General features: G+C 45.4%; 3 protein-coding genes across 3 annotated transcripts; 2 read left to right on the forward strand and 1 right to left on the reverse strand.

The window, feature by feature from the left end:
- Positions 1-3,059: 3,059 nt before the first annotated feature.
- On the reverse strand, positions 3,060-4,622 carry LOC111256264. Its single transcript, XM_022823996.1, has 2 exons — positions 3,542-4,622; positions 3,060-3,097 (listed from the first exon to the last, which is right to left on the reverse strand). The coding sequence occupies exons 1-2, from the start codon at positions 4,620-4,622 to the stop codon at positions 3,060-3,062; spliced, it is 1,119 nt and encodes a 372-aa protein (XP_022679731.1).
- Positions 4,623-10,189: 5,567 nt separating this feature from the next.
- LOC101771546 lies at positions 10,190-12,904 on the forward strand (the record flags this gene model as incomplete). Its single annotated transcript, XM_022824045.1, has 2 exons — positions 10,190-11,279; positions 12,472-12,904. Coding segments are annotated over 2 exons (1,125 nt in total), but the record flags the coding sequence as incomplete, so codon positions are not given.
- A 1,576-nt stretch (positions 12,905-14,480) lies between these two features.
- LOC101771943 (RNA-binding protein 1) lies at positions 14,481-18,203 on the forward strand. The gene is made up of 3 exons (XM_004955351.3): positions 14,481-14,857; positions 15,256-16,126; positions 17,905-18,203. Exons 1-2 carry the CDS (start codon positions 14,573-14,575, stop codon positions 16,117-16,119), a joined length of 1,149 nt encoding a protein of 382 aa, XP_004955408.1. The 5' UTR covers positions 14,481-14,572; the 3' UTR covers positions 16,120-16,126; positions 17,905-18,203.
- Positions 18,204-18,380: the final 177 nt, after the last annotated feature.

Raw genomic sequence — 18,380 nt, forward strand, 5'->3', positions numbered from 1 at the left:
GCATCCCTTACGCTGGTAAGTAAGATTCTAACATCAGTGTGTTTTCCATGTTGTGAGACACGATTTCACCAACAAGGTACGTGAACTTTCCATGTCCGGTCAGAGTTATCTTTGAACATCTCTGAATAGACCCTTTCCAGCTCCCATGTGGCCCCACGGATGAGAAAGTTCACCTGAAAAAGATGCATGTGAGGACCATAATAGGAGCAATGCAAATAGTATGATTTCACATCAATGCAACCTTATTGCATAGATGGAGTGTAATTCGCGAGACGAATCTATTAAGCCTAATTAGTCCATGATTTGACAATGTGGTGCTACAGTAACCATTTGCTAATGATGGATTAATTAGGCTTAATAGATTCGTCTCGCGAATTAGCACAGGGTTCTGCAATTAGTTTTATAATTAGCTCATATTTAGTTCTTCTAATTAGCATCCGAACATCCGATGTGACACTGTTAAAGTTTAACACCTCGTATCCAAACACCCCCTTAATACTCCTAATTAGTATCAAACATCCAATGTGACAGGTGCTAAACTTTAGCAAGGGGGAGCCAAACAGGCCCTAAAATGACCTGTAGGCAAAAACTGGTCATCATATATATATATTCTGACACATTTATTTTCTTCTTGACTTGCCATGCAAAAATAAATGGCACAAAAGCTAGGTAAGTATATGTTTATTTTCCTTCATTCTTCCTCCCATGAATGTGCTCCTGGTGCTGTATGTGGTAGTGGTAGAACTGTATAAGCTGAGAAATAAAATTCTTGTTACATATATTACATATTGTCCATATTTAAATAGTACAAAACAGATTTGTTAAGAAAAGAACATGATAGAATTGCCTACTTACTTCCGCATTGGGTTCCAGCTGGCACCGGTTTGTGGCACACTTCTGAAAGATGAACAAGCTCAAAAGGACTTATTTTCTTCTCGTACTGAGGATTGTACAAATGCAAGTCATGTTGGACTCTTCCATAGCATGGGTACAAGGGACACTAGGATGGACCCAAAATCCCCAATTTTGAGAGTTTTCAGGCATTTGTGCAAAACTGATACTTTCTCGTCGTAACCAGGGGCGGATCTAGAGTCCGAGCTGCCAGGGCTGCAGCCTGGGGTGAGCCCATGTAGCCCCTTTAACATATGTGATATTTAACTAAAAAAATTATGATCTCAATTAGAGAAAAGGAGATCCAGGAGGCGTGAATCAGCAGCTCAGCCCGAGCGCAGCCCTGTTCTGGATCCGCCCCTGATCGTAACAATCTGTCTCTCCCCAAGTTTGATGTGCTGTGAACATGCTAAAAACTAAACCAAAGACCAGGATGTGAAATATAACTTTAATAGTCATCTTGTACCAGCATGGTGTTGGCATTCTCTAAGTCTAAGAATTGCTCATGTTGTATCCTACTACATTCGGATATCATGCTTGCAAGGCCCAATTCTATTTATATCATATGAGATGAGCATGAGTACATATTAATGTCCAAGATTACTCAAACGGATATTACCACATTTAAAATCTGAGTCAAAAAGATAAAAGTAAATGTTTGGGAATCTTTGAAGAAACTATGAATCCAGCATTAAATTCGATAGGAAATAATTTATTGGATACCTTTGAACCTATGGACAAACAAATTGGAGAACATTATTTAATTCTAGAATCTCGGTATTTCTTATTACAAATTATACCAGATTACTTGTTACAAATTGAAGGAAACATGCTGCTACATATTTTTTTAATTGGTACATGCTGCTACATTGATACAACATTAAGCCCTCTGTCGTGAAACCAACTATAATTTTTTTCTCTTTTAGAAATAAAATTATTTTTATGGATAGATCAAAAATGAAAATATTTGACTTTGGACAAACCAAAAAACAACCAACCAGGTTTGGTCTAAAGGTGAACAACGTCCAGAAATACTTGGATGTGTTCATTTTATACACCAATTAGACCTCCAACGACTATTTTTTTAAGAAAACGTCAGGAGCTCTACCCTTCATTTAGATCCAAACACGCCCCTGCTCGCAGTCCCTACTCGCGGTCCTGCACATGGACAGCACCACACATCACTCTGAGTCCGATTCGGAAACAAGACGCGTCACCTGAAGATGTAATTGCAAACTCCACGGGTGATGCAAACTTAGCTCACAAGCTTACTTCACCTAAGTTCTGAATCCATGACGACCAAGTGCTACCACAAACAAGATTTAATCCAGCATGAGTCTAGATACCAGGATCGAACTACAGAAGTACAGAACCAATACTATACAACCGGGGTTCACGGTTTCACCGCCACCAATTGTAGATAATCGGGACCATCAGCATATATAGGCTCATAGGCTTGAGATCACAAACACAACCTCTATTTCTTACTTAACATCCTCTGAATAAAGGTAGAAAATGCCCAACAGAAAATAAACCACTTCAGATCATAAGCTGTGCTGGAACAAAGATGGTTTAGTAATACACGGGCATTGGACTAGCTCTATGCAAATATGCAATATATCTTTGTCAAAAAGAAAATTTTGATAGATGATTATCATATCACTGCATTTGTTAGTAGGTTTTCAGTTCCATGCTAATTCTGCATCTTCACCAATGTACAAAATAGCAGGCTATGTGATTTAGCGTAGAGTTGTGCTCAACCGCTATAGCTCGCTATAGCCCGCTAATTAGTACAACACTGTTGTGGTGGCAGCTAGCATCAACCGCTATAGCGTCACTATAGCCCGCTATTTCGTACATTGATCTTCACGTGTCTAAACAATGTGATTCACATAAGCTGAGCTAGAACTCTAATATATCCAGTTCCAACTTCCAAGTATATGCCTGACATATAAAACTGAGATATAAATTTCAGGCAGTATTGACGAGGACGAATTTGACAAGATAACAAGAACCAGCCTAATGTCTAGCACTTTCCGTACTTACAGAACTCAACAGGAAATAAACGACTTGATAGTAGTAGCTCCGGAGGAAGCCAACAGCACCGGACTCAAGATGATGGCTTTGTCCATTTTGCAACATACTGCTGTTGAGCAGCACATTGGAGATTAGAGAGTCCTCGCTAGCGATAACAATGTGCCACGATCTGAAAAGATACAATACACAAAACTCATGACAAACTGTCCAACTCAGCATTTACAATTTGATCAACTATATGTACTAGAACTAAATACAAAGGTATCTGGAATGAGCTTGAGATTCTGGCAGAAAATAACATTTTTGAGAACTAAAGAATCTGAAGCAAAGTAACTGATAATAATAGATCAAACAAGTTCATTCGCATATTTAACAATTCCACCAAAGCATGGTCCTCAGCAAATCAAATTTCACAACTCAAATTAGGTTCGATTTTACAATGCAGTATATCCAGTTTGGTCCAGTACACCGAAAATTGCCTTTGCCTAATTATTCGCCTATTGCAAATCACATTATTACAAATTTTCACAAACCAGAACCAGCTAAATAAGCAAAACATAAGAAAGCTACAAAGAAATCGTAGGACAATACGAAGCAAGGGTTGGCATGATACCAGGAGTGTAGAAGCTCATGTAGGGCAAGATGCTAAGGTGGAGCCAAGACTCACCAAACATCCTCACCCGCCCTGACTTAAGCTCAATCGTGAATAAGCCTGCATTCGTACCCAAGAAGATGACATCTACACCATCCGCAAAGGCAACCACATTTGCTCCATAAGGACTGAGATTGGCAATGGGCATCACTGTCTCCAACTCGATGACCCTGCATAGTATCCATTCCGCATCTCCCTCTGAATTCACCTTCCTTGACCACAGATAAAGGCTAGAATCCTCAACGCGGCCAAGGCCCAGAGAACCATCCACCATCGTCATGACGGCAGCAAAGCCATAGTACCTAGACCGCGGTACCGGTGTCTTTACCATAGATAACCAGTTATTGCCCCAATCATACTTCAAAATTGCATCATCCCGTGAAAATGTGAAGTAGATTTCATCATTCACAAGGGCGCCAGGCCTAGACCGGACGTGGAAACCACGGCTGTTGTCAAGAGACACCGGTGTGCTCCACGTGCACGTCTCCGACGAGTACACGCACGCGCATATGAGATTCGATCTGGTGTCCCTGCCGGCCAAAACCAAGCGGAAGGGGCCGTCGTGGCAGTCGAGGTGGTCGCAGCCATCGGCGGCGCAGAGAACCGCTGCGGAGTAGAGCCAATAATCAATGTCCGGCACGGGCACGCAGCGACGTCGGTCGCCCGAGACGGGATTCCAGACGAGGAAATTATACACGCTGATCTCGTCCTGCGACATGAGGACGCGGCCGTGGCGGCAGTCGAAGGCCCGCGCGCCGCGGCCGTCAGACCCCGGATGAGTGAAGGCGGGGACTGATGTGGTGGAAGCGAGACGCGAGACGAGGTCCCCGGCGAACCTGTGGATGAAGCCGAGGAGGGGAGGGGCTCCGTGGTAGGCGCGGTAGCGGCGGAGGAAGGCGGGGTCGCAGAGGATGCGGAGCCACGGCTTGCAGACGAGGGCCGCGCGGAAGAGGTGCTCGGGCTCGTCCGGTGGGAGGAGGAGGAGGATTTCGGCTGTGACGTCGTCGATCAGCTCCGTCGTCGTCGTCGACGGCGGCGCCATGGTGCGCTCGTGGTTGACTGCCGGCGGCGGATGCGTGGGTTTTAGGGTAGGCTTTTGGGCCTTCCGGGGGTTTCTTTGATACATCGTGTCCGTGTCGTTGCTACGAGCGATAAAATATTTATATTTCAATAAGTGGAGCATCCAATAAAATAATAATATATGAAAATAACGATGAATATTTAAAACAATATTTATTACATGAATATAGTTTCTGAATTAAACAAAGCTAGGTATGATACTATATTTTAAAATGTGAACCAATAGATATACAACAATCATTATCAATTCTGGTACCCTCAACCTCAAGGCCTCAACGTATTTCATGAGCCTGACAGGAGAAAACTATTCTACGTCTCAAAATAAAGTTTAAAAAAGAATTATCGAGTACAAAGATTTGGGATGCACGGTTCATCTTCAGGCTAAAAATATAGGCCAAAGATTTTTTTCCACACTCTAAGTACTATTAATGATAAGAAGATTAGTGTTAAATATTTTTGAAGATCAAGAAATAAATACAAACTTGGATTATTACTAATATAAAGGAAAATAATTTGAAATGATTTTGAGAAAACTATTCTATGTCTCAAAATAAAGTTTAAAAAAGAATTATCGAGTACAAAGATTTGGATGCACGATTCATCTTCAGGCTAAAAATATAGGCCAAAGATTTTTTTCCACACTCTAAGTACTATTAATGATAAGAAGATTAGTGTTAAATATTTTTGAAGATCAAGAAATAAATACAAACTTGAATTATTACTAATATAAAGGAAAATAATTTGAAATGATTTTGCCGCTTGTGACTTAAATCTGGTTCCTGCCATGGCAACCTTTATATTCAGATAATTGGCAGACCACTCGATTATTACATCATAATGTTGCTTTGCAAGTATTGTTGTTGGCACGAGAACCTAATTTTTTTGCGAGGAAATAGAGCTTTATTAATAATAATAATAATAATAGGTAAGCTTTGGAAATAGAGAGCTTTTTTTGCGAGGCCGACCGGGGCAACCAATCGGGGAAGCCTGCTTGGTGTGGGTCAGGGGAGCAGTGGAACAGATAAGAGAAAGCACCCAGGTCAACTACCGTACAAAGGGCCATACCACACCACACCACACCACGCCTCGCGCACGCCCGCACAGTGCTGCCGCAACCTACCCGCTACAACGGAGTGGCCTGACGAGATGAACAGAGACCGAGGACGGCGGCCATACCGTACCCGACGACATGGGCCTCGACAAGACTAGGCAACGCCCGCACACTCTTCCCCCCCTCTCTCTTTGACTTGTAAGGCCGTCCCCTTGTACGCCCTCCGCATACGAGAGGAAGTCTGAACACATTCCATATGTGAACACTCTCTCCTAACACATAGCGCACGCCTGAGCCCCTTGTCACTCTTCTCCTCTCGAACCAGAGCACGACCGGGTCTCGGACACCCCCTCTGATCCCTCACTCGTTTGTACCCCCACTGCAAACTTTGAGCACCTGGGCTTAGGAATATAGTCGACCGACTGACCCGACTGGATGTAGGGCTCGTTGCCCAAACTAGTATAAATCTTGTGTCACTGTATACTAGGCCATATTCGATCTAACGCACGGCAAAACTACAATATTTACTAGTCGGCTAGATTTTGCACCGACAGTTGGCACCGTCCTTGGAGAAGACGTTGTGTGTTCGCGTTTTAGGTCATCGGATGGCCCACCTTCCCGCCACCTTCGGCATGGCGGGCTCGAGCGACATGATTCTCTTTGGCTAGTTGGAGTTTCCAACGCCCACGCTCGGTGGGATGTGGGTTCCACCCATCTTCGCGCTATCCCAGACCTTCCATTTCGGGAGTCTGGACTTCGTTCCCGACCAGCTCAGCGTACTTTGCCTCCGCGAGGAGGTGGTCACCCCGATGTCCCCGGGAGGAGGAGCTCCCTCTATCGACCGCTCGCCGCTCGACGATCTCGACATTGAGGCGCTCGCGCTCCGCATCGAGTTCGTGCTGGGCTCGAACCCCATGGTGAGTGACGTGGGCACTATCATGTATTCACTGATCAACACATTTCACCAGCTCTCCGAAGGGACTCCATTGTCTCCGTTGTGCTCGTCGCGCGGTTGGTTCCCCTACGATCTCACCTCCCCCGTGGACGCGTACGCACAGGGGCTCTGGAGGATCATGACATTGCCTCCTCATCCATGCGAGTTCGTTGGAATGGTGGACTACGCTCCCGCCTCCTTCCACAACCTCTGTGACGAAGAGATTGAGAGCGACAGCTCTAGCATCGGCGACATTATGGCACCTAGCCACCCTCTGTCCTAGGAGTGTGCCATGATGGACACTCGGGACAGCTACCGGAGGTGGTGGAGTCCCAGCAAACTCACACCCCACCGGATCACCATGCGGAGGCCCTGGCGCGCGCACAGGAGCACGGCGACGAGCTGCAGCGGTGGCGGCAGGACCAGCGACCACTTGCGCCGGTGCGCCCAGCGGCACGCTCTGAGCCGCACACGCACAACCCAGTGAGTGGTGCTCGAGGTCGTGCCCGCTAGGTCTAGCACAACATCCTGGCTAGCGGGGATGATCCCCCTCGTCCTGGCTGCGGTGGTGAGGGCTCTTTTGGGAATTAGTGCAGCTAGCCTCTCCTGTGTCCCTATTTCACCTTGGGGCCTCACGTTCATCTCTATTTTGCATTTGGCTATGTTGCCTTGGCTGGTTGACTACTTTGTTACCGTTTCTTGGAGCCTCGCGATGGCCACCGTGGACTGCAACGTCTCTGCTGCCATCTTGGTGGGCTGAGTTGCGAGGAATAGATGGGATTGGAGATTCTTTGTCGAGTAGTTTGTAGGCTTGCTCTGCGAGCTGTGCTATTAACTCGTTGCCCCGTTCCGCAAGTTAACTCGTTGTCTCTATCATGAGGTATGAGGGTTGATATGAGATTGATTGAGGCAATTGCTGTGAGTGGAGTGTTGTGCTCTCGAGCTTGCACTGCGTCGAATGCTCTTTCGAGGTTTATGATAGGAATGTTTGTAGCTAGTAGTCGGCGACGATCTGCTCAAGCAGCATTGCGTGCTCTTCTTTGATTTCTCTGTTCAGAAGTTTCGTCTTGCGGGGCGTTAGCTGATGATTCGTCTTGTGAAATGTCATCGAGTTGTGTAACCCGTCGAGGAGTTCTCTGGAGGCTAGTGCCCGCGTCATTGTTTTGTGATGTAATGACAAAAATTTCTCTGTCCGGGTAGTAGCTTCCAGAGCTCGATGTTGCAATCTCTGTAGTGCTTCCTTCCTCATGTGTTGAAGTAAGCGGGATACCCTCTTGATACGGGAGGTTGTTTATATGAGTGACAAGGCGTGACTCATAATCTTGGGCTAGGCAAGATGGCTTCATCCCAGGCCAATAAATGAATCTTCCCTGTGGAGTTGAAGTAATTACTAACCCTTGAGCTGGGCCTGATAAAGGGATCTCTTGGATGTAGTTCGAGTCGTAGTCGCAGTCCTTGACTAACTCGAGTTCGGATTGGATTCGAGTGAGGAAACCTTGGTGGACCACGGCTGTGTTGCGGAGTCCGTGCAGGAATCGACTTTGAGTTGAAATCGACTTGTGGGATAACTTGGGCGTCAGCCTGTGTGGGCTAGTCTGAGTCAAGGTCGAGTCCGAGCCGTAGTCGAACTTGATGTCGTTGATGTTGAAATTTTGGATTTTCTCGGTGGGATTCTCTGTTTCTTGAAGAAAATTCTCATCGAGACGCTCCTTTTCCTGATTGTCGATGATGCGATGTTGAAAGGATCCAGCGCCGTCAGCGATGCAAAGCCAAGACCCGAAGACGAAGGTTGCGCCCGTCTCAAAGGAGAAAGCGGGCTTGATGATGACTGGTGCCATCGATCTCGCGTGGAGAAACTCAGCGACTCCCCCTACCTGGCGCGCCAGCTGTCGGTGTTTTAGACCGGCAACCCGCCTAGGGGGTACCCTAGGTGGTCTTTTGTGCGGTGGGTGCCGTCGAGAATCAAGGAGTCGATGGTGACGCAAGGAACACGATTTAGATAGGTTCGGGCAGTTAGATTGCGTAATACCCTACGTCTTGTGTGTATTGAGCTTGTCCTCTGTTGTTCATTCCGAAGGGGGTCCCTGCCCGCCCTTATATATGACTGACATATTTTGGTTAGTTGTTGCTGTTTTTGTCAAATAGATCATAATCTTGTTGTCAGAAAGTTGTATGGCAGTCCAGTTTATTAGGAATATTTCAGTAGATGTTTTGTTGGTGCTTGAATCAGCTATATCGAACGAAAGCAAGGATATGCAGATTTTCTGAGAGTTGAGGCATACTACATCTTTGACTGTTCATGTAGCACAAGTGGAAACATCATGGTCTGGTCTGCTAAGCAATGGTTTCACTGTGCAGTTCGACAAAAAAAAAAGAAAAAATTGTGAAATCTATCTGAGGGCTTGAAGAGTGAAAGTAACAGTGAGTGATGGTCAAACATTTTGGTTTAAGAAGAACCTCACCCTTCTTGCCTACAAACAACATATCAGAGCAAGAAATCGACATGTCCCACGGGTATCATAATTCAGAACAACAACATTCTGGTTTAACAAGAAACCTCATCCTTGCCTAAAAATGGGCTTGAGATGATCCAAGCATTAGCATCTGTTGAACACCACTATATATGACTTAGGGCTTGTTTGCTTTCAACCTAGCGCAGGCAACGATCGGATGCCTGCAGCTAGTGTTGCTGCTGGGCAGAAAGGTTCCTGCCAGGCACCATCCAAACAGGCCCTTATTAGGGCTTATTTGGTTAGGGCTTGTTTGATTTGACCTTTCTAGCTGTTTAGTCCAGGCAACAATTTCAGACGTTGTAAGGGTGCTGCCTGGGCAAAGAGCTGCCCGCCAGGCAGCAACCAAACAAGCCCAAGCAGTGACGCCCTTGCTCAGTGGAAGAGGAGCCACCTGAATAAGCAAAGGTGCATCAATTATTAAGGAATTTGAATATCAGAATTTGAATATCAGTTTTGTTTTCTTTGAATAAGGAGTTAAGGTTGAATTATTAGGGAGCTGTGATGCCCCTTTTTCAATGACACCACTAGGCATTGTTTTTTGCATTGTTTTCATTGAATAATGAGTTAAGGTTGTACAATTTTTTTTATTCATGTGCTTTTGCGATATTACCTTGCACTGTTGCTTATGCCGATCCACATCTTAGAATTTTAATATCAGTTTTTTTGTTAGAATTTGAACATCGGGTATTGTCCATGTTATTTTGATAACAGTGTCAGCGTCAGATATTGTGTTCCGTTGCACCCACTTGTTTTTATTTTTTAAGAATTATTATCATAAGGTTTGGCTGCTAAAACTTTGCCGTGAAAATATTAAATAAAACCTTTTGGTGAAAAAAATGGTGAGTTTAGTTTTTTTTTAAAAATGGTGAACCAGGCTGGCAATGGCAGCGTGAACCCACCAAGCTCTTCTTGGTCCAACTCGAACGGGTCGAACCCAACCAAGTAGACTGCCCGTGTCACTCTGAGCCTGCCTCTGCTCCCCCGAACCCTCGCCGCCGGCCGAACCATGGCGCCGCCGCCGCCGGAGCTGATGCCCGAGCTCGTCGGCGAGATCCTCCTCCGCCTCCCTCCCGACGAGCCCGAGCACCTCCTCCTTGCGGCCCTCGTCTGCAAGCCCTGGTTCCGCACCCTCTGCAACCCCGCCTTCCGCCGCCGCTACCACGCCTTCCACCGGACGCCGCCTCTGCTCGGCTTCCTCCACAGGCTCCAGGTCATCCAGGGAGATCCGCCCCAGCTCCTCGCCCCCACCACCGCGGCGCCCCTCCCCCCCTACCCCAACTGCCACCGCACGCGCCTCCTCGACTGCCGCCACGGCCGCGTACTCATCCACGTGGGGGACGACTACTGGCACTTCATCGTCTGGGGCCCCGTCACCGGCGACGAGCAGCGCCTGCCGGAGCCTGGCTTCATTCCCGTGGCTAATCTACTCCGCCGCGGTGCTCTGCTCTGTGCCCGGCTGCGACCACCTCGACTGCCACGGCGGACTCTTCCGGGTGGTCTTCATCGCCACCGACGACGACGACGAACTCGTTAAGGTGAGCGCGTACTCATCGGAGACAGGGGAGTGGAGCGTGCCGGTATCTCTTGGCGACGATTGTGAAGCCTATGTAAAGCATCAGCAAAGTGCAACAGAAAGATCCTACTACACACCCTATGTGCAGCCTAGGTGGGGTGCCGTTATCGGGGATGAAATCTACTTCACACTTCGGAGGGGTAATGCAATCGTCAAGTATGACTGGAGCTACAATTGCTTATCTATGATTAGCCCGCAATCACTGGTGGTGTATAGCAGTCGGATTTCCCTCATGGTGACAGAGGACAGTTCACTGGGGTTTGCCTGCATTGGAGGTTCCAACCTTTTTCTGTGGTCAAGGAAGGTGAATTCACAAGGAGCTCCAGAATGGGTACAATGCAGGGTCATCGATCTGGAGAAAATTATACCTGTTGCCGATTCCAGTGATGAACGACTTGTGGTTGGCTCCGCAGAGGGTGTGGGTGTCATCTTCATCAGCACAGGTGTTGGATTGTTTATGATAGAGCTCAAGTCAGGCCGGGTGAGGAAGGTTGATGTGCCTGGGGTCTACTTCAGCATCCTACCCTACATGAGCTTCTACACTCCAGGTATGATACTAGCCCTTGCTTGTCTGTTGTCCTGCATTTTCTTTACAGCTTTGATATGTTTGTTTTGTTAGTTGGTTCTTGTCAGCCATAATGTAAGTAATGTTTGTTATTTACCTTCATCTATAGAGATTGCCAAAGACAATTTTGTGTATGCTATTGAAAACTGAATATATGGCATTGGAAAACAGAACATATATTTTTGAATTGCTAAATGTGCTTACAGACTTGTTGATATGGTGTTACCTGTTATCATTCTTCAGACTTTCTTGTAAAAGAATTCTGTTTTTTGTGGCATAGATGAAGCTCATGTTTCAAGCTCAGTCTTGTAACATTTGGAATTAGTACTAGCACATAGCAGCTACCAAAGTGGAATTCTGAGTTGGATATAAGTTTTGTGCATGGTTTTTTAGATCACGGCGCATTGTTATCTCTAGCAAAGGAACTGATCTCTGAGTCTGTTACCGTGTATCCTGTCGGAAGTGAGAACTGGTACTATCAATTAATTTATTTTATGCTGAGCAGTTTACATACAATTGCTCCAAACTATTATGATCAATTGTGGTTAAAAAGTTGTATATCAGTTCAATATTTTCAGTTACTGTTTAGGTAGTGATCGACTCATCTACTGGGAACTAAAGTTATGTGTAGTTTCACCACAAACATTTACAATTTGTTAATAGATTGAAGAACATCTTCTAACAGGTGGAACTCAAATGTTTTACACTTTTACTAAAATCTTGGGAAAATGATGTCAAGGTTATGCTGCCATAAAATAAAAAGGCACCTCTTGTTTACGACTATTTGTGAGTTCTGGACTCAGGTCTGGTTACTTTGCTGCCTGAAAACCTTTTGCTATTATATAGAGCAGTCCATGGGAATCAGGCCAACTGCATCACTACCCCTGGAATAAAATTTCTCCTTTTCGCTAGAGGCGTTGATTGGTCTAGTAGTTGATGAAGCATGAAGTGTCTACTAGGCTAAAACAGAGGCTGCTAAATTTAAAACAACCTTGTCGCTATAATATTATCTGGTTACATTGCTTCAGATTTTCTTTATATGTTTTCTGGCAAAGCTGAAGCTCAGCTCATTGAATTGAAAATTTTGAGTTGGAACTAGTTCTAGTACATGGCCCATCAAATCTTAATGGAGTTGGACAGTTGGTTATGAGTTTTGTGCTTGGTGTCTTTTTCAGATCACTGTAGATTGTCATCAGTAGCAAAGGATTGACTGATCTCTGAGGTGCTGCTGAATAGTAAGACCTATCAACATGGATGAATCCACCATCTTGAGCCTGCTTCTGTTGGTTTCTTTAAGAGCTACTACTATCAAAAAGTTCATTTCTTGGTTCAAGTCATTATGAACAAATGTGGTTGTCTTTGTCGAGCTATCCTGACCATATCATTTGGAAATTGTGTCTTTGTTTAATATGTCAGGCATGTTTCAGCTTCTCTTTTGTTAATGTTTGACTCAGTTACATGGAACCAAAACTATGTGGAGCTTCTGTTGTTTCCCTTTCTTGGAAAGAATGAACATGACACTCAGTGTTGGGTTCATGTCTTCAAAAGGGTCGTCAAGTTTCAGACTTTTTGTTTATACAATCGGGCTATCATGTTTGCTCTTTTCCAGGAATGGGCCAATGGTCCCATACCCAAAATATTTGCCAATGATCCTCTTCATGCATAGATGATGACATTCGGTATGGATACAAGTATTCTAGTCATAATTTAGTTTGAGCAGAAAGCTTATGCCATTTGTGAATAGATAGGAAATCTTTTAACAGGCATGGAATTCAGATGAGATTCTTTTCAGATTACCGTAGGTTGTCATCGTTAGCAAAGATTACTAATCTCTGAGCTGCTGCTCGATAGTAAGACCTACAAGGCGGATGAATCCATCATCCTGAACCTGCTACTGTTTGTTTCTTAGAGCTACCACTGTCAAAAAGGTTTATTTTCTTGAAGTGGCTTAAATTTGAAGTTTCAAGTTATCGTGATCAATTATGTTTGTCTTTGTCAAATTATCCTGACCATACCACTAGAAAATACTATCTGAGTTTAATATGTCAGGCGTGTTTCTGTTACTGTTTGGCTAATGTTAGGCTCAGTTAACATGGAACTAAGATTATGTGGGATCTCTGTTTTCTTTTTCATAAAAAATAGTATGTGGTTTTATGTCTTCAATCAAAGAGGGTTGTCAAATAGCAGTTTTGGGCATTTTAGCCGGGCATACAGTTGTCAATTGCACTAGTAACTACCCTCCTTTATGTGGAATCTATGTTTTCCTTTCCAGAAAAAAAAATTGTGTGTGGTTTTATGTCTTCAATAAAAATAAAAAGTTGTATGTGGTTTTATGTTTTCAGTCAAAGATGGTTGATAAAAGCATGGAGGTGGCAAGCCAAAAGGGAGCGCTAATTAACCAGATTTTTTTTAAACTTTTGCATCGCAATCTAAATATTTCGAAGTGCCAGGAAGGGTAAGCTGAATAAATGGCATTGTGAAAAGTGGAACATTTGTTTCTGGGACGAGTTTCGAAGGAAGTTTTTTTTTTAAAAAAATAAAGTTTCGGAGGGAGTTTGATTTGGTAGCCATTCATGTTTGCTTTGTCTTCTTTTTGGTGGGCAGCTGGAAGTTGCACATTTGTTTCCCTATTCTGCTATTCACGAACCCGACCGACGCCTGGAAACCAGCTGAACGGTAGCCTTCAATTAAGCCCGCCTGGAATCCAGCCGATGTGCGGTGCGCCCGTCGAAGTTTCGCAGATGATGAGGTGGGTCGGAATCCAATCCAGCCGAAGAACGAGAGAGCCTCCAACGATGAGGTGGGCCTGCAATTAAGCCCGCCTGGAATCCAGCCCACCGAGAGCCTCCAGGCTGTCTGCAGTTGGCTGTCGCCCCGGCCCCACCAGTCACTGACCCAGTCAAAAAACGGGGCAACCACGTCACCGGGTCATCGCACCCGAGGAGCGTGCCGACCCAGGCCGCGCACGCCGCGGTCAACGGACGCGTCCCTCTCCTTCTCCACCCCAACCCAGAGGACTCGCCGAGTCCACCACCGGGGTCCAAGTCCAAGTCCTCCTCCACCCCGTCGCCGTCGGCCTAATCCCCAGATCCGACGGCCCGCGCCCCCGCTCCGCCCGATCCCAGCCGTCCATCCCCTCGCTAAACCCCTCCCCCCAACAAATCAAATTTAACTCGGCTCGCGCACACGTCCGCGGCCGCCACCAGCCACCCTTGTCTCTCGCTTCCCCCCTCTCCCTCTGCTCTCCAAAACCCTAGCGCTCCTTCTTCGTCGGCGATGGCGGCGGCGCAGGGGGGCGGTTCTGGTCCGGCGACCGGCGAGGAGGGGGCGGCGGGGGAGAGCCGCAAGCTCTTCGTGGGCGGCATCCCGTCGGGCGCGCAGGAGGGCGAGCTGCGGGAGCACTTCGCCCGCTACGGGGAGGTGCGCTCCGTCATCGTGATGCGGGACAGGGAGACGGGCCACGGCCGCGGGTTCGGCTTCGTCGAGTTCGAGGACGAGGCCGACGCGGCCGCCGCGCTCGGCGACGGGGACAAGCCCAGGCACTTCATCTGCGGCCGGATGGTGAGTTCCGAACTCGTCCCCGATCTGCGCTCGGTACGGTTCGCTGGTAGATAGAGGTCTTGATTTCGCGTTCCCGTGGTCCGTGGCGCGTGGCGCCGAGCTTGGTCCCTGCTATTACGCGTGGATTTACTAGTTTTGCTTACGACGTTGGTAGATTGTGACATGTGCTCCCCATGTTGCTGAATCTGGGGCTCAATTCGTACACAGGGTCTTACTTTGGAAAATTAGTTGGATGTTAGTAGGTGTAGCTGCCTGGCTGACGTATAATTGTGTCATGTGGGCTGACCGTTTCAGATAATTGCTTTACTTTTGCTGCCAACTGGCTTGCTCTGATAAAGTCTCCGCTTTGATGTGGACTGTGCCATTAATTACACATGATTTTTGGTTCTTTTGTATAGGTGGATGTTAAGAGGGCCAGGACAAGGGCTCCACGGAACCAGGGCGAGCAGAACTCTCAGCCTCAGCAGCCTGAACACGGCCAGGGTCAGGGGCACCAGGACAATCAGCCACCTGCTGGGAACGGTAATGCGGAGAGCGGCAACAACGTGACCTACGATTCAAAGAAGGTCTTCATCGGCGGTTTGAGGGATAACATCACTGAGGAGGAGTTCCGGGCTTACTTTGAGACTTTTGGCACTGTGACGGATGTTGTGGTGATTTATGACAGCTTGACGAGCCGGTCGAGGGGGTTTGGTTTTGTCACCTTTGATTCGGAGGAAGCAGTGGGAAAGGTGATGAGGGAAAGCTTTCATACCTTGAACGGAACCAAGGTAGAGGCCAAGATTGCTATCCCCAAGGATGAGCAGTATTACCGTAATGGTCGAGGCCGTGGTCCACGGCCCTTTGGTGGGAGGGGCCCTGCTGGCTACGAAGGTTCTGCATACCAACCTTACAATGCTAGATATGGCCTTTACAATGGTTACATGCCACAACCTGTTCCCGCACAGCCCTACTTTCCTGCTCCTTATTTTGCTGTGGGAGGCTATCACTATGGGAGTGGATACCCAAGCCAAGGTGTGATGGCAAATGTTCCTGGCATGATGCCAAGGCGTCCTCCGGCCTATGGAACCTATCCTCAAATGTATCCAGGGCTTAACTTTGTATACAGAGCTGGTTACGGGGGTGCAGCTACTTCTTTTCAGCATGGAATTAACGGTGGAAGTGATAACAAAAAGGATCAAATGAATGTAGATATGCAGCAAGTTGATAGCACTGCTAGCGTCGCAACAATGTTGGAACATATGAAGCTAGGTTCACAATGACTTTCTGGTGCGTGTATCCTGATACCCTACTGGTTAAAATAGTATCTTTTTTACTGCTAGGGTTACTGCAGCATTCCTATTTTATATCTAGTGCCATCATGTATGACTTCAAACTTATAGAACATAGGATGTACGAGTCTTTCCCTGAAACCAGGGGTAGTCTGCTAATTGCTTTATGGCTTTTCTTCAATTAGCTTTGCAAGTTTGCATTAGTTAAGTGAAACTGGGTTGGTATCCTGATTCTGCTATCTTCAGAGATGTTTTTAAGAATCTACATTATTCGATAATTATTGACATGGTGAATTCTAACAAATTATCTGGTCACCCTAAATGGTTAGTGTATATTACACTAAATGCTATTTATTCAGTTAGGGATAACGAAACGGTCATTGATTAGTGTTTATTTTCAATATTTAAGAGATTTGTTGGCAGTTGGCACAGCAGTTAAATAGGTGTATCAATTCGCAAAATTCCTTCATGACATGGCTTATAGATGGAATGAATGTGGGATGATGGATTCAAGGTGTCTTGAAACAGATGGAATGCCCAGTTTATGCATCATACTTTTTTTTTAATCTGAGTCCGGTAAATCCTTAAAGTGCATGGAAGCAAAGCGGAATGGTTTGTTTCCTCATTTGATACATTCAGTGAGGTATGAGTATTCCACTTCTATAGACACCTACAAATGTGATTGGATAGTAGTTCTTAGTACTGAGGGTACACTAGTTCAACATGGAGGTCAATTCTGATTATATAACTGAACCAGATTTTAGATATATTGGACTGATGCACTGAGCATGTGACTGATGAAATAAAGGTGTTAATAGGCGGTTCTGTGGTGCTTTGTTTTGCAAAAATATGGTCCTGTTGCAAGTTGCCTGATCTACAGTTCTATTTCTTTTTGGGATCTGAATGTTTCTCTAGATAGGCAGAATTTTGCTGGTGCACAGTAATACATAACTATGTGAGGCTAGAAGCTTGAACGCACTGCATTAGTTCCATTGTACAGCTGTATGGATAGCTTTGCCAAGTTTATCAACAAGAGAATTTAGTTTTGTGCATTCATCTCTTTAGAATTTCATTTCTTATCTGGACTAATCATTGTCGAGAGAACCTTAGAACAACACAAATATTTAAGTGCCTGTTACTGAAACTGTGTGCTTGAAGATGCAAAAATCTGCAGGAATGCCAATTTATGTTTATTGTCATTCAATGAATTTTAGTTCACCAACTGATTTTTGGATTGCCATACTATCTGTTTGTTTCATTGCCATTACAAAAAATTCTTTTGGATTGCCTTTGAACTGCAGGTATAACTATTAAAAAAATGTTTGCTCATTTCGTTTTTACTCAGTGACACTGGAAAGATAGCTGATTTGATGAAGTGACATATGACCAATGAGTTTCTGACATGTGGCCCTAGGGCCCACATGCCAGCTTCACTTTATTGGTTGATTTCCATTTAATATATTGTGCGTGCCTGCGGTTGTCTTGTCATGTTTTGTTTTGTTTACTATAATCTACTACACACTGTGGTTCATCAGGGATTCATTTACCCTTTTCGGTTTTAATGAAACTTGAATTCAAATCCCTGATGTAGCGCATTAGCTTGGGCATTTCATCTGGTCTTCTCCATGCATCCATTATTCTAAAATGTCACCCTTGTTAATGAGCACAACTCACTGCATCCTTTTGTAGATTTGGTTTTGATGAATTAGATTTCAAATCTTCTAATGTTGGATGCTCTTAAATAACTTTACTAACGGGTCTTCTTATGTGAGTCAGGACTATTACTTCTACATTGATGACACTGGAGTACAACAATTGTTTGGGAACCCGCAACTGTGAAGACTTTGAGCTGAGATTCTTTGGTTGACAAGTATATCATTGGAATTCTTCAACTTACCCTCCATCCCTTTTCTTTCTACTGCTGCCTGCCTGTAAACTAAAGCACGCAAGTTGCTGGCTGTTGACCTCACCTCCCTCTCTTGTACCAATGTTTAAATTCTTTCGTCGTTTAATGTATCTGGATCATACTATTCAACCCTAATTGCCTGTGCAATCCTGTTTGTTTTTGTCTGCTACGAGTTTTGGTGAAATGAGCTTTGTTCATACTAAGTTGTTTGCTGGCGAGCAAATGGAATCGCCGAATCCAATCGATTTTACACGTGCATATATCTGCAGGATACCCAGTAAATCGATGCACTGAAGTTCCAGATGTGTAAAAGAGGGGGTCTTCCTGCACGCCTTTCACTTGTTTG

The sequence above is a fragment of the Setaria italica genome, chromosome II (assembly GCF_000263155.2).
Source record: "Setaria italica strain Yugu1 chromosome II, Setaria_italica_v2.0, whole genome shotgun sequence".
NCBI lineage: Eukaryota > Viridiplantae > Streptophyta > Magnoliopsida > Poales > Poaceae > Setaria > Setaria italica.